Source organism: Balaenoptera acutorostrata, chromosome 6 (genome assembly GCF_949987535.1).
Source record: "Balaenoptera acutorostrata chromosome 6, mBalAcu1.1, whole genome shotgun sequence".
NCBI lineage: Eukaryota > Metazoa > Chordata > Mammalia > Artiodactyla > Balaenopteridae > Balaenoptera > Balaenoptera acutorostrata.
Window position 1 is genome coordinate 54,529,276 of NC_080069.1, and position 15,006 is coordinate 54,544,281.

At 42.3% G+C, this 15,006-nt stretch overlaps 2 protein-coding genes across 2 annotated transcripts; both read left to right on the top strand.

Moving 5' to 3' along the window:
- The first annotated feature begins 1,782 nt into the window (after positions 1 to 1,782).
- Positions 1,783 to 2,373, top strand: LOC130708427 (interferon omega-1-like). The gene has a single exon (XM_057548515.1). It carries the CDS (start codon positions 1,786 to 1,788, stop codon positions 2,371 to 2,373), a length of 588 nt encoding a protein of 195 aa, XP_057404498.1. The 5' UTR covers positions 1,783 to 1,785.
- Positions 2,374 to 12,657: 10,284 nt separating this feature from the next.
- LOC130708482 (interferon alpha-17-like) lies at positions 12,658 to 13,170 on the top strand. The gene has a single exon (XM_057549108.1). It carries the CDS (start codon positions 12,658 to 12,660, stop codon positions 13,168 to 13,170), a length of 513 nt encoding a protein of 170 aa, XP_057405091.1.
- The last annotated feature ends 1,836 nt before the right edge of the window (positions 13,171 to 15,006 follow it).

Here is a 15,006-nt window from a genome sequence, read left to right on the forward strand (position 1 = left end):
AGAATCTGTCATTGTGTCAGGGGAAAATCACTTCCCTTCTTTCTCATTCATGACATTCAGACTCACATTTGTTTTCTTTTTGCCCACAAGACAGCTGTCGAATTTTACTTTCTAGGACAGTTGCAGTGATAAACAAAAAATCTAAAGTTTGAAAATGATAGAGACTGGAGCCCCTTTGCCTTTCTTTACCTCCCTTTATTGTTCTTACCTCATCATGAATTAGAACTGATGCAGGAGCAGCAAGACAAATCTTGTCCAGTAAGTCGCTAAGTGAATATAAGTTACAAAAACTTTAAATGAAAAATTACACACAAGTAAAGGAAAGAAGGCGATTTCTCTCTGACCTAATCCTGGGCCTCGCTGCCCTGCATTCTCAGAGGGAGACAGAGACAGAGGAAGGGAGAAGCCCAGTGGCATCAACTGACTGAATGAACAACTGAACCTCACTGGTTTCTGTGACATAAACTTTAATGAGAGACAACACCATCGCTGAATTCTCTGCCCCCAGCTCAGAAACTTTGAGCATAACAAGTGTTGACTAGTTTTAGTAAAATAGTTGAATAATAAAATTTGTATTTGGCAAAATAAACATTATGTGTCTACTCAGGGTGAAATGATTAGAAGTGGATAATTCCTCCACCTCCTTAGAGAAAACACACTTTTGCTCTCAGCATCTGAGGGCTGCTGACACTTCTGATACTGGAGGACACGGGTCAGGAGGGGAGGAGGTTACCACTGAGGACTAGGGTCCTTCACACAAACACTCCAGGGGCAAGGGTGAGGGTCCTGGAAGATGAATTATTTTCCCAACAAATAAACAAGCCCCTCCACAGCAAAGAGATTTTACAGTCCTTGGGATGTGGTGAGGCTGCCCTCAGGGAGGGAGTCTAGGATGTTAGGAAGGGGACTCTGTCACTCTAGAGGAGAGGGTGTGACTAGATGTGATCTCTCCCTTGTGAGTGAGGTGCTGCTGGGGAAATACAATTCTCTTGGAATTAGGACCTCCACACCCATATTCTCCTGAAAAGAACCAGGATTCATGGTGGGGGTATTGGCCCAGCCTGTGGAGGACTATAGGTCTCCAGTAAGAAAATGGTGGAAAGAAAGGACAATATCTATAATAGTCCTCGTGGTCCCCTGAAGCATGACCACATGGACATGAAGGAACATGTTCTAGAAGGAAAGGAAACATGGGAGAAGCTCATGGACTCATAATAATCAGCTTCTTCTCTAAGTCAAACACTAAACAAAACCCATCTTTTGTTTCAAAGAGCTTATGCCAGAGTGATCTGGTAAATCCCTAAGCAAATACAGAAACCATACGGCTGAGAGAGCCTACCTTCCTATGTAAAGTAAGAGGTAAAAATGGAACCTAAGATCAGGGCTAAAAATTTGTTCCTGGAACAGAGAAGACCAACATTTATGCATGAAAGAGATATAGAATGTGTGTATTTACAAACCTACATCACTTCTGACTTTAAGACAAAAACATTTCTCATTTGATTAATAAATATCCATTTGGATGGGCACATCTGAAATTACAGGAAAATTAAACTTCTTGCAAAATTAATAGTTTAGAATGATGACATCTTCGTAGACCATACTGAGAATACATAAGTGAAAATCAAAAAAGGAAGTAAAAGTGTATAGAAATGTTTAGAAAATGAAAATTATTGTGTTCCCTATTTAATGGCCTTGCTTAGAAAGAATGTCATCAGAGAACCTACCCGCAAGTTTCCTCCAGACGCTCGTCTCAGCCAGGCCAGCTGCAGCCTCATTTGCCCCATGGCCTTCGTGCTCTCTCTACTGACCGCCCTGGTGGTGTTCAGCTACGGCCCTGGTGGATCTCTGGGCTGCGACCTGTCTCAGAACCACGTGCAGATTAGCAGGAAGAACTTCATGCTTCTGGGCCAGATGAGGAGAATCTCGCCTAGCTTCTGTCTGAAGGATAGAAAAGACTTCGGTTTCCCCCAGGACACGGTGGATGGCAGCCAGCTCCCGAAGGCCCAGGCCACCTCTGTCCTCCACGAGATGCTCCAGCAGATCTTCCGCCTCTTCCACACAGAGCGCTCCTCTGCCGCCTGGGACACCTCCCTCCTGGACAAACTCCACGCTGGACTCCATCAGCAGCTGGAGGACCTGGACGCCTGCTTGGTGCAGGTGATGGGAGATGAAGAAACTGCCCTGGGAGTGACGGGCCCTACACTGGCCGTGAAGAGGTACTTCCAGGGAATCCATCTCTACCTGAAAGAGAAGAAATACAGTGACTGTGCCTGGGAAATTGTCAGAGTGGAAATCATGAGATCCTTGTCTTCATCAACCACCTTGCAAGAAAGGATAAGAATTATGGATAGAGACCTGGGGTCACCTTGAAATGATTCTCATTGACTAAGATGCCATATCACCCTTGCACATATGTGTTTGGTCATTTCAGAAGGCTCTTATTTCAATTTTAATCACAGAATTTATTGTATTAATTCAGCTAATACTTTGTCAGTAGTAATAAGCAAGTATATGTTAAAATTATTCAGCTTCAGAGGCATCAGCCCCTAAGCAATGATTACCCTGTTATTTATTTATTCTGTTTATTTGTTTATTTATTTATTTTTGTATCTTATTTTTATGTTTTCACATAAATCTATTTATACTTAGCACTTTATTAAAATTTAGAAAATATTCACCTTTCCATTTCATTAAATATGCATTTTGTTTTATTTATTAAATCCTTATGAGAGAAAACTTCTTGAGTTTTTTAAGTTCTGAAACCTACATTCTTATTTTTTTCTATGTAAATTTATTTCAGACTAGTATTTGTCCATTTTGTCCTTTGAAACAGTCCTACCACTTTCATTGCAGGAAATGCTTGTCAAAGGGTGGAATTCCATGGAATTGAGGGAAGTCCTGGAAATTATGGAGCATGGTTAGTGCTGATGTCATAGGTGTAACTGATTTATACCCACCAGGAAAGAGTGGTCGGGGCAAATACCTGTGGGAAGGAGTCATCTCCTCGAGGGAAGCTGGTGACATATGGTGTTGACTGCCGATCCTGGCACCTTCCCCCCGCCTTCTCCCCAGTCCTGCTTTACTGACCCATTCTTCCCTTATACATACCTTCAGTCCCTCCAGCTCACTGACCAGCCACACAGCTGCTCTGGTTCTGTGCACGTTTCCAGCTTCAAGGTTTCTGTTAGAGTGAAAGCCATAGGAAGAGAGCACAAGTGAAAGGAGAGTTCTAGGATTTTCAAAACCTCTGTGAGAAGGAGCCAGGGTTCATGGCACTGGATCCCAGCTCTGCTATTAATAGCAGTGTGACCTTGACAAATAACACAAACACTAAGCTCCCTAGTTTCCTCATCTTTAATATGGGGACAATAGTAGTATTTTTTCATAGGATTATTCTCAGGATTCAATGAGTAAATATACACAAGAGGCATAAAAGTGTGTCTGTCAGAAATAAGCAGGACTGTTAGAGTCACAGAGTGGCTACCCTCGGGGAGGAGAAGGAGAGTTGCTCTGAGGTAGCAACTGGAAGGCAACATAAGAAACGTGCTACGTCCTGGGCAAAATCTATTACTTTTAACTTGGGTGCTAGTTTCACAATGTATTCAGTGTGTGAAATTTCCCTGTGCTGTATGTTGAAGATACTTGCAATTTCTGTGTATTATACTTCTTTTTTAAAAAATAAATTTATTTGTTTATTTACATTTTATTTTTGGCTGCATTGGGTCTTCGTTGCGGCGAGCGGGGGCTACTCATCCTGTGGTGTGCAGTGGCCTCTTATTGCAGTGGTTTCTCCTGTCACGAAGCATGGACTCTAGGCATGCAGGCTTCAGTCGTTGTGGCTCGCGGGCTCTAGAGCGCAGGCTCAGTAGTTGTGGCGCACGGGCTTAGTTGCTCCACGGCATGTGAGATCTTCCCAGACCAGGGCTTGAACCCTTGTCCCCTACATTGGCAGGCGGATTCTTAACCACTCTGCCACCAGGGAAGTCCTTGTGTATTATACTTCTGAAAGATTTTCTGCGAATTAGTAAAAATTCTTTGAGAAAGAAGGATCAGTAGAAAATACTTGGATCTATTTTAAAAATGAATAATATGGAAATAACAGAGACCTCAAATAATGCAAAAAGTCACAAACGTTTTTCATTAATAATGTTTGTTGCTTCTTTAGTATGAGAAACGCACAAAATAACTCCTGAACTCTTTCATTTTTTGGTCTTTCAGCAGCAACACAGAAGCAGGAAGAAAAAAGCAGGAGCTATGAAAGGTAAGGTTCTGCTCTCTAATCCTGGGCCTTCCCGGGTTTGATCTTAGTTCTCTTTTCCATACAGTCCCAGGTCTATAATTGCTGGCAATGTCGCCTCCTACAGCCTGTACTCTCAGAAAATAATGGCCCCCCCCAGAGGAGACACTCAGAGCAAGAAAGCAAAGAAGTCAGGACCTGGGACACTTCTAACCCACGCTCTGCTCATCCATGTGAAAGCTGGGCCATGGCACTTACCCACCAAGTGACAGTGTGAGACGTGGTGGAACAATGACTGTTTTGGTGGCAAAATTTGGGGTAATGACTCGGATAAGTTAACCTCCCTAAGTTTCATAGTCTGTGTCTGGGAGAGTCCCAGGATTGTTGTGATGATTGCCTGGGGCAATGTGTGTGAAAGAGCTTTAAAATGACACCGCTCTACACACATGGACCTTACTATTAGTGTCACTGAACCTCCGACCTCGAATTCTAGTTCCTGGGCATTAATCTTGAAAGAATCTCTTCCCAATGGAACAGTCTACTCAGCATGTTCCACTCTCTCTTTGCTTCCACTCTCGCTGGACACACCCAGGCTCCTATTTTTGGTGTGCAGAGCTCACCTGAAAGGCACTCACGTGACACCAGCCCCACCCTCTCTTCAGAAAGGTGATTCATATCTTCTGTCATCTCAGGCATCCCTCTTGCTAGCTGGCCCTGTGGAATTCCAGGGTCCTAGTCCAGCAAGAGGCTGACACGAGGGAGTCCCATTGGGAACAGAATATGGAAGGAAGCCTTGGGGTAAGGCATCTTCTGGAAACAAAATGGTCTCTCTCAAAAACAGCAAAGTTCATTCTTCACAAGTAAATTCTTTCTTCTAAAAAGGAGTGTTTTCTTTTGTCTCTGCTGCATTTGGGGAAAGGATGCAGTAGTCCGGGAACTGGGTTTAGAGAAAAGAAGAGGTTCTCCAGTTCTGATTGAGAGCTGACTTTGAGTGTTTGAGGCAGAGGAAGGTTAGGGAGGGAGTCTGACAGTGGCCTTGCACACCCTCTACCATCTCAGCTGCCTTCATTTGTGTCAGGATGAAATACAGCCCTTCAAATAAGCAAATACAAAAGCATAGGAACTTGACAAATACTGAGGGGCTTTACAAATTGAGAAAATCCATTAAAGAATGAGTCTCAGGAACAGGACTTCCCAGTCCTTCCCCTTCTCCATCATGATACTGATCTGTAAACAGCCATGGGTTGGAATGTTTGGGGTTACACAGGCACATAGATTCCCAAATGTCCCAATCAGCCTCTAGGAACAGAGACAAGAAACTTCACATACTCCCCAAAACAGCACTGGAATTTGGCATTCCTGAGGTCTCAAGTTCAGAAAGAAATGGAACAAACCAGAGGACCCCAAATATTCTGATGGAGAATAACTTTCATCTAACTCCAAGGCCTTCTTGCATCCTAATGAAAGCTGGGCAAAGCAGCTCAGCTCCCCAGTTCTCAATTTAGCCTTAATGAAAGTGTACAACTGAGGACTCTTCGCCTTTCCTTTCTCATGGGACAGGCTCTGGAGCAGCAGGGACCCAGAACTCCTGGCCATGTTTGTGGTTGAGCAAGCAGGGACAAGAGGAGGCCAAAGGGGAGGCAGAGCAGTATAGGGTCTTAGCAAACCTGGGAGTGGAACAGCATAGTCTTACCAGGCTTAGGAAAGGGATCTCCATCTGCATCAGGTACCGTACTCAGCTCACTCTCCAGCTACACTTCGTATTCCCACCCAGTATCCTGCACACTGTTAGGGACATCATTGGTCCTCAGAGTTGTTAATAAAAGGGATAAATGTAATAAGCTGAACATACTTATGCCAGTAAAACGGTTTGAAAATGACAGTCTTGCTGCATCTTCTCTTGTGGGTTACTCTTGTCTTCTCAGGTGACCAGTACATTTGTTAGCTCGGCATCTCCTTAGTCTTCCTTCAACTTCATGCATGATTTAGGGCAATTGTTTTCTTTTTCCTACAGTACAGTTTTCTCAGCTTTAGAATAGGGATAATGAGACTACTATATTCCATTCAACATACCATCGCATGTTATGTGCTCTATATAATGAGAATATAATAAGTCATAAAGTTATCTTAAGTGAGCAGATTATTTAAAGCACCAGGGACATATTAAACATAGCAATGATAGTTGTTATTGTGACAGGTATGCACAAAGGAGTGAAAGCCATTATTTCATGCCCACTCAAAAGATACATATTTTTTTAAGATTTTTTTTTTGATGTGGACCATTTTTAAAGTCTTTATTGAATTTGTTACAATATTGCTTCTGTTTTTTTTATGTTTTGGTTTTTTGGCCCTGAGGCATGTGGGATCTTAGCTCCCCAACGAGGGATCGAACCCACACCCCCGCATTGGAAGGCAAAGTCTTAACCACTGGACCGCCAGGGAAGTCCCCAAAAGATATTGATATAATGCCATATTTGTGCCTTACTGAGCTCATCATTTTGTTATGCAAAAATTCTACCTCTGTGAATTAAAATAGGATCATCTTTTTAAGTATTGTGCAAAGCACACACACAAATTTTTAAATTCTACTAGCAAATGAAATTTTCTCACGGATGTACCAAACACTAGATTACAAATACCTATGGATCTCTAGTGGGCATCAAAACAAAATGCAATCAGTGCATTGGCACAGAGATATTTATCAATATTAAGTAGAAAGTAATATATTAAGTTTAAATTTACATCATGCTGAAATTAAAAGCATTTTGATGCAAACAGATTACAAATTTTTATGTAACTTATCCATATAAAATGACATTTTGAAGAAGTGAATAAAACTCTCCAATGAAAAACCCTGATTATATATATAAAGCTGAATGCTTAATCTATTAAGCCTTAAGGGTCTATTAAGCCTTAAGGGTCTTCTAAGACCCTTGCTTAAAACAAATGAGAGGAAAAAAATATTTTGAAAATTGAGATTAATTTCTTAAATTACTTACTAGGTCATAAGATATTGCCAATAAGCTACATCTTACTGAGGTTAGAGATCAATGTGAAGCAGCCTTGGCTGACAGGTCCGAAGCATCAGATACTTGTTATTATACCCGCCATTTTAAAGGCTGACCTTCATCTGGTCTCTGTGTCACCACCATCGTCTGCTTTTCTGCTCCTCCTCCTCTCCTTTCTTTGTTGACTCCACACTCTCATCTTACGGAATTGGTGTTCCTCAAAGATCTATGCTTGTCCCACCCTTCATCCTCTCTGCACATATAGTCTCAACCTCCCAAATAGTTCCAAACATCATCTCTATGACTGTTGACTTCCATATGCATGTCTTTACCCAGGTTCACATCTCCAAACAAATGTCATTAGCTCCAAACCCTCATATTTACCTGCTACTCTAGATGATCTCCATACATGGCCAAAACTGACCATCATGCAATTACCTGGCAAACTCCTGCAGACCCCTGGGATGCCAGCTTACCAACTGCTCTTGCAGAAGCTTTCCCTGATCCATGCAAGCCCACATGCTCCCAAGAACCTGTACTTTCCCTGTCACAGCATTAGCATTCCTTTAATTGAACACCTAGTTACCCATAGCTCCACCAGACTGCAAGCTCTGTGACACCAGGCAATGTGTCCACTATTTTCATTGTACTTGGCACCCATCACGGTGCCAACAATACAAGGGATATTCATACTTCTTTGTTGAAGTTTAAATTCCATGATTCCATAATATATTTCACAGTTTATTGATCATGCAACTGCTGAAACTGAATCAGCAACCATTAGACATGCTTTCTCTGAGAAAGAACAAGTAAAAGAGAATAGCTCCAGCTGCTATAACCTGTCATAATGACTTGTGCATCTCCTTCACATCCTAGAAAGGGTTTCAAGCTAATTTTTTACTCTTTAAGGCCTGTCTTCTCTGACAGAGTGCTCCATTAAGAAAGTAATATCTTTGTTTTATCTACCAATATATTAAAAAACACAAGTAAAATCCTGAAAGCAGAGATACTTCAAAATATTTTAAGAACCAATGAAATGAATAAAACTATTTATGTTCCCTTTGGATTTTAAGGCAGATTAAAGGTTTAAGGACACTCTGATTTTCTTTAAGAGTATGAGTTAAACCTAACACTTAAAATATACCTTTTGCACCCCCAAAGCAAAGGAAAATAAGACACAAAGCTGACCATATCATAATATGAAGAATAAATTTGGTAAATATAACAATCATCATAGAGAAATAATTCTAATTATTTCAAATTAAAAATAAATTTTCGGTCCATTCAAAAGTATTGTTTCCACTTACTATTGAAAAACAATGTGCTGACATGACTCAATGCATTTACAACTGAATCAGAAGAAAAGTCATTGAACCGAGCGAATATTGACACGCTTGAGGCCACCTCTAAGCAGAGAAGACTCCATTGTAGAAGATTGGGTCCAGGTCTCCTTTTCCCACTCCTGGGTTCTCTGAGGTTGAACATACAGGGAAAGCACACTCTGATTTTCACGCCTTAACTTCCACTCTCATATTGTCCTGGGCACAGCAGCTATGGACTTGCTTTTCAGATCGAGCCTGGTCCTTTGGAAGGAGTTCTTCAAAGTCAGGCTGGAGTCCTCATTGACCAGGACGGTCTTTTCCTCCCCATCTCCTGCACCAAACGAGTCTCCAGATCTTCCCACTGTTGATCAAGCCCAGTGAGGAATTTCAGCTGTTTGTGCTGAAGACGAAGGAGAAGTGCTGTATCGTCTCATGGAGAATGAGGCGGCCTGAGCGTTTTGGAACTGGCTGTCAGCCAGCTGGTGCTGATGCAACCTGAAAACCTTCTTGTCCTTCAGGCAGGAAAACAAAGAAGATTCTCCCTGTTAGGGGCAGGACTGGGAGGGTCTCCTGCTTTGGCAGGCCGTGGTTCGGGGCCGGGCACAGCTAAGGGTGCAGACAGGGCTGGAGAACATCATCCTGGGTGTCATCAATGAGGAGGGTGGCAGGCCCCGCTGAGCCTGGTGATGCAGGTGTCTGGCTGTGGGAGCCTGTATCCAGCTGCTCTGAGTACCTGCCTGCAAATGAGATTCTTAAATAGGCCAGGATTGTCATTTCTCTACTTATCCCAGTGTTGTTCCCATGTTTTTGCAATTTGTCTTCCATTTATGAGCAACATAGAATGTCACAACTTCAATTCTTCTTTTATTGCACTGGAAATTAAACACACTCCTGGAACATGAAAGAGTGTCAATCCAATAGGATGTATTCATCTAAATGAGACCCAAGGTTGAAATAAAAACCTGAGTCTCAATATACCTCTTTTTCAATTCTAATGAGAATACTTAGAGGTTTGACCCTGTACTCTACTTTGCCACTTCTTAAATTGCACCAAAATACAACTAGCCTCACCTCTCTGCATTTTCCTCTAAAGGGTCTGATACATTAGATTTAAATTCTTCCACATGTCTTTACAGGACCATAGCTCACGTTTTCTGACAGTTTACAGATAATGGTGACATTATTATTCATTAAAAATGAACAGCAAGGGTGAATTCATGCAGTTCTCCTGATTCTGTCACCAGAAATGTTCTGACTGCACGTATATGTGACAAGGCGCTTGGCAATGTGGATTCCAGGAAAGTAAAGCAGGGATGGTGACTACCCTCCAGGGAGCAGGGAGGACAGACTTCAGAGGCAGAATTAGGATGAAGGCAGCACCGCGTGCTCAGTGCAGCTGAGGGCCAGTGCTCAGAGCTGATGAAGAGGAGGGCCTGGGAGCAGCAGAAAGCTCCACTCTGACCAAAATCTGGGGCTCCTGAATTTAAATGACATCAGATTTTCATTTCCTCTTTTAAAAAATGGAGACAACTTTAGTTGTGGTCACACAAGACATTGCCTAGATCAAATAAAATAAAGTTTGCCAAGTATAGGCTGAGAATTTGAACAGAGTGAATGATAGCAGCCTTTTGTGTTAATATAACAAATGGTAACCTGTATAGTCCACCCTCAGCCCAGCCAAGAGAAGCTCTGACTACAGGTTCCTTAACACTCAGGGGTCTGCATGGTGAGGCCCCCAAATGCAAACTCTAGGAGAGGGATTGCCTGTCAGCCTGCGAAGGAGTAGAGACCTAGTCTCTACCCTTAGAGCAGGGTCCGGTACGTTAAGGAGAAATCCTACGGCATCAGAAGCTCTTTGCAGCATCTAAGAAAGTGTTTTGACCTCCTCCCCAGAAAAAAAAAAAAGGCTGCTCTGTGACTAGTATAAATGAGATAAATAGTCCTTTTCCTCACCTTATTTTGTTTCAGACCACCTCTGGTGTTAATTTTTAAGACACAGATTAAATTATACTTTCAAAACAAACACATAACCTCAGAGAAAAAGAGATCAGATTTGTGGTTACCATAGCCAAGGGGGTGTGAGTTGAGAAAATCAGATGAAGGCAGTCAAAAGGGTTTCTTCCTTAAAAAAAAAGACATTAAAATCATGTTGTAGAGACCAGGAAAATGGTTAGAAATATGTATATGTGGGAAAGAGTGATGAGAAGTAAAGCATTCCTAGATTTTCAGCCATGGAACAGCACAATACTCTAATTCAAAAGCTATTTCCTGGGTTACCATTAGGGCAATGTTAAGCTAGTGCTTCTCTTAAGCACGAATGGTAAGAAGGCACCAAATCTAAGTCATCAAGATAAAGGATGTTTTAATGCAATATTTTAAAATGAAAATTAATACCAAAATATGCACGAGGAACAAAATATAAAAATATTAAGTAAGGAAATGAAGTTGACCTCCATTTGCATGGCCCTGACAGTCTTACAAAGTAAGCCTTCATGATGTAAATGAAATTTGGGCAAATTCCACTTAGTGTATAAAATTCTTACTAAAGAAAAATGAAAAAGTCTGACCTGCTAAACGTCCTCAGTTGCTTGTACACACCAAGTCTTCTTTCTAACCATATAGTCAAGGTGAGGTCCTGGGAAAGACATTTCAGGAACATGAGTTAAAAATCAGTTAAGACTATCACGGGGTCATTAGAAATTGTCAAACATGGTAATTCCCTCAATTAAAAACAAGTGAAAAAGTAATCTTGAAAATATTAATGAGTTGGCTTCCATTAAAGGTAGAAAAGTAAAGTTGCATTCAATACTTGGGATTTCCCTAGTGGCGCAGTGGTTAAAAATCCACCTGCCTACGCAGAGGATACGGCTTTGATCCCTGGTCTGGGAAGATCCCACATGCCGTGGAACAACTAAGTCCATGTGTTGCTACTACTGAGCCTGTGCTCTGGAGCCCGCAAGCCACAACTACTGAGCTTGCGCGCCCAGAGCCCGTGCTCCTCAACAAGAGAAGCCACCGCAATGAGAAGCCCGCGCACCGCCAGGAAGACTGAACCCAGCCTAAAATAAATATAAACCCAGCCTAAAATAAATAAACAAATAATTAATTATATTAAATACTTTAGTATAAAGACAATAGTTTAAATAAAGTTTAATAAAATGCTGTATTTTAATAGGAAAATATATTTTAATATGAAAATATATTTTAATATTCTATGCTTAATATTGAAAATATTTAAACATCAATTTATTATAAAAATATGAAACATTTAAAATAGTTAATTTAAATATGATATGAATTAAGTTAAATATAAAATTAATTTTAAAATATAAAAAATAAAATGCTGTGAGTGTTTTAATATTCCTTCTTTTCAGATATTCAGTACTTTCTCCCTCACTTTAACGCTGTATCCTTGAAAGACACCATGAAGTCCCAGAGCATCTACAGGGGCGCTCAGCTCCCGCGTCCTCGGCCCCGGTGGTGGCCGCGCTCCGACTCACCCGCAGGGCGGCCCCAACATCGTCCTGTCGTCCCATCGCCGCCGCCGCGTTCCCTTTTCTCTGAGCCTTCGCTGCCTCGCGCCAGAAACGAGCCCGAATCTGTAAACTCGGCTCCCCTTTCTCTGAGGCTGGGAATCGCTCTGATTCCCCACCTCAGACCGCTCAGAAAAAGGCTTCTTTCCCCAAAATTGCCTCGCTCAAGTTTCTGTGAGAAAATAAAGCGCAAAACTCAGGGGAAGCCCCGAAAATGCAAGGTTCCGGTTCCCAACCAGACAAAAATGTCGCTGGCCAGGCCGCGACAAGGCTTCCTCTTCAACACTCGGCACCGAGTAAACGAAGGTGTTTCGCGCGCTATGCTGACTATTAAAGCAGCCTCAGAGACTACGTTTCGCCCTGTCTCTCGAACCGCAGGAGACAACCGCAGACTGCAAACTCAGTAGTCGGCGTTTCCCAAACAAACCCTGCGCCCTCTACCGGCCGCCTAGGGAAGGACGCTGTCCACAGTTCCAGGGAAGGAAGCTTCCCACTAATTGTTTGGCGGTGCCCGCGCGCCCCCTGGCGGCCATCTAGTGAATCACTCATTCTCAATGGCCCAGATCTATTTGCTAGTGGCAGGAGTGATGCTCTGCTCCATCCCTGCTTGCTCTCTTGGCTGGAACTTGCCTAGAAGCCATAGCCAGGAAAACAAGGAAGTCTTCCAACATTTGGCACAGATGCAAAGGATCCCCTCTCAGTGGTGCCTAAAGGACAGAACCGACTTCAAATGTCCTTGGAAAAGAGAGAATATCACCCCAATCCAGATGACTCAAGGCACCTGTCACCACCATCTGATGCTCCAGCAGATCTTCAACCTCTTCGCCACGGAGGACAGCCGTGCTGCCTGGAACAACACCCTCCTCGATAAACTTCTCTCCAGCCTTCATCTGAGGCTGCACCGACTGGAGCAGCTGAAAAAAGACAATCTAGATTGTCGAGATTTGGAACTTGCTGCCCGGGAGTATTTCCACGGAATCCATGTCTACCTGAAGGCAAAGGAATACAGCCCCTGTGCCTGGGAGGTTGTCAGAGTGGAAATTGAAAGGTGCCTTTCCCTTATGTAAGAATCCTCAAAGAAATGTCAACAAATACAGAATATTTTTTATACTCGTGACACTTTTCATTCAATTACATTAGTGTTCAAGACCAAAGCAACCTCGACTTGTGTTTCCTCACAGGCTGAAAAATGTCTGAAATGAAAATCATGATTTTAAAACAGGTTTTGACAGAAGAACACAATCTCTTTTCTTTTTTTCTTTTTAAAATATTTATTTAATTAAATTAATTAATTTATTTATGGCTGTGTTGGGTCTTCGTTTCTGTGCGAGGGCTTTCTCTCTAGTTGTGGCACGTGGGGGCCACTCTTCATCGCGGTGAGCGGGCCTCTCATTATCGCGGCCTCTCCCGCTGCGGAGCACGGGCTCCAGACGCGCAGGCTCAGCAATTGTGCCTCACGGGCCTAGTTTCTCCGCGGCATGTGGGATCTTCCCAGACCAGGGCTCGAACCCATGTCCCCTGCATTAGCAGGCAGATTCTCAACCACTGCGCCACCAGGGAAGCCCCAATCTCTTTTCTTGTATCAATAATTTTATAACGTAATTTAAAAGATCACTTTAAGTTTTGGGAGAGGTATTTGCTATTTCCAACATATGAAGTATAGAAAGGTTTTTTGGATAGTGTGGTGTTAAGAGATATTTGCCAGTTAACTTAATGCTGACTGCTGTAACAGGTAAACAGAATGCTGTCAGGAATTTGATCATAATAGAGTCTTATCTTTCCCTGGTATAAGAACACAAGGCAGGCATTCCTGATCAGATGGATGTTCTAAGTTGCTCTCCAAAGAGTGATTCAGGGACATGGGTACCCCCTGTTTTGTGGATTTTTCCATCATCAACAGGTGACTCCAAATTTTTCTGCAGTACTTGAGTCTATTCCACTCAGTGGTAAAGGGAAAAATGTCTGGTGCATCACATGGGAGGTTTTCAAGGGCCAGGACCATACAGGGCAAGAGCACTTCTGCTCACATTACATGGCCTGGATTTATCCTTGTGGAAATCTCACTGCAAAGAAGCTGGGAAATTATTAGATGATTAATGGACGAGGAGACAAGTTCAGCGCAAAAGACCACTTTTCATCTTTACACTATTTGTCCTAATGAAGTTCTGGGTGTGGGTGGAGAGGAACAACTAATGTTCTTGCTTGCACACACTTCGTTAAAAAACAATCTGACCCACAGAGAAAGAGAAATATCGTTTATATGTGGAATCTAAAAAAAATGATACAAATGAACTTACTTACAAAACAGAAACGGACTCACAGACTAACAGAACAAACTTATGGTTACCGGGGAGAAGGGTGTGTGGGAGGGATAGTTGGGGAGTTTGGGATTGACATAAACACACTGCTATATTTGGGATGGATGGCCAACAGGGACCTACTGTGTAGCACAGGGAACTCTGCTCAGTATTATGTGGCAACCTAGATGGGAGGGGAGTTTGAGAAAGAATGGATGCATGTATGCGTGTGGCTGAATCACTTTGCTGTACACCTGAGGCTAGCACAGCATTGTTAATCAGATATACTCCAGTATGAAATAAAAAGTTAAAAAAACTCTCATCCTCTAGTTCTGCCTTAAAAGAAAGAAAACAGTCAAGTTTGGATGTTTATTCTCAGACTCAGTGGTATTATGATTTCATGTATTTTTATTGTTCATTTGCTGAAATAAAGAAAACTAAAAAACAACACACCCACAATCACACCCAAATTCTTATTCCACAAGTGCAGCTTGGGGAAGATGACACGGATGTCACTCAGAGTTCACAGTATCATAGACTGTTTGAAAGAAGCATTCAAGTTGATGCCCAAAGGCATAGCCTACGAGGAAAATATCCACAAATGTA

Coding starts and splice junctions, on each gene's coding strand:
- LOC130708427 (XM_057548515.1), top strand. CDS start 1,786: ATGGCCTTCGTGCTCTCTCTACTGACCGCCCTGGTGGTGTTCAGCTAC.
- LOC130708482 (XM_057549108.1), top strand. CDS start 12,658: ATGGCCCAGATCTATTTGCTAGTGGCAGGAGTGATGCTCTGCTCCATC.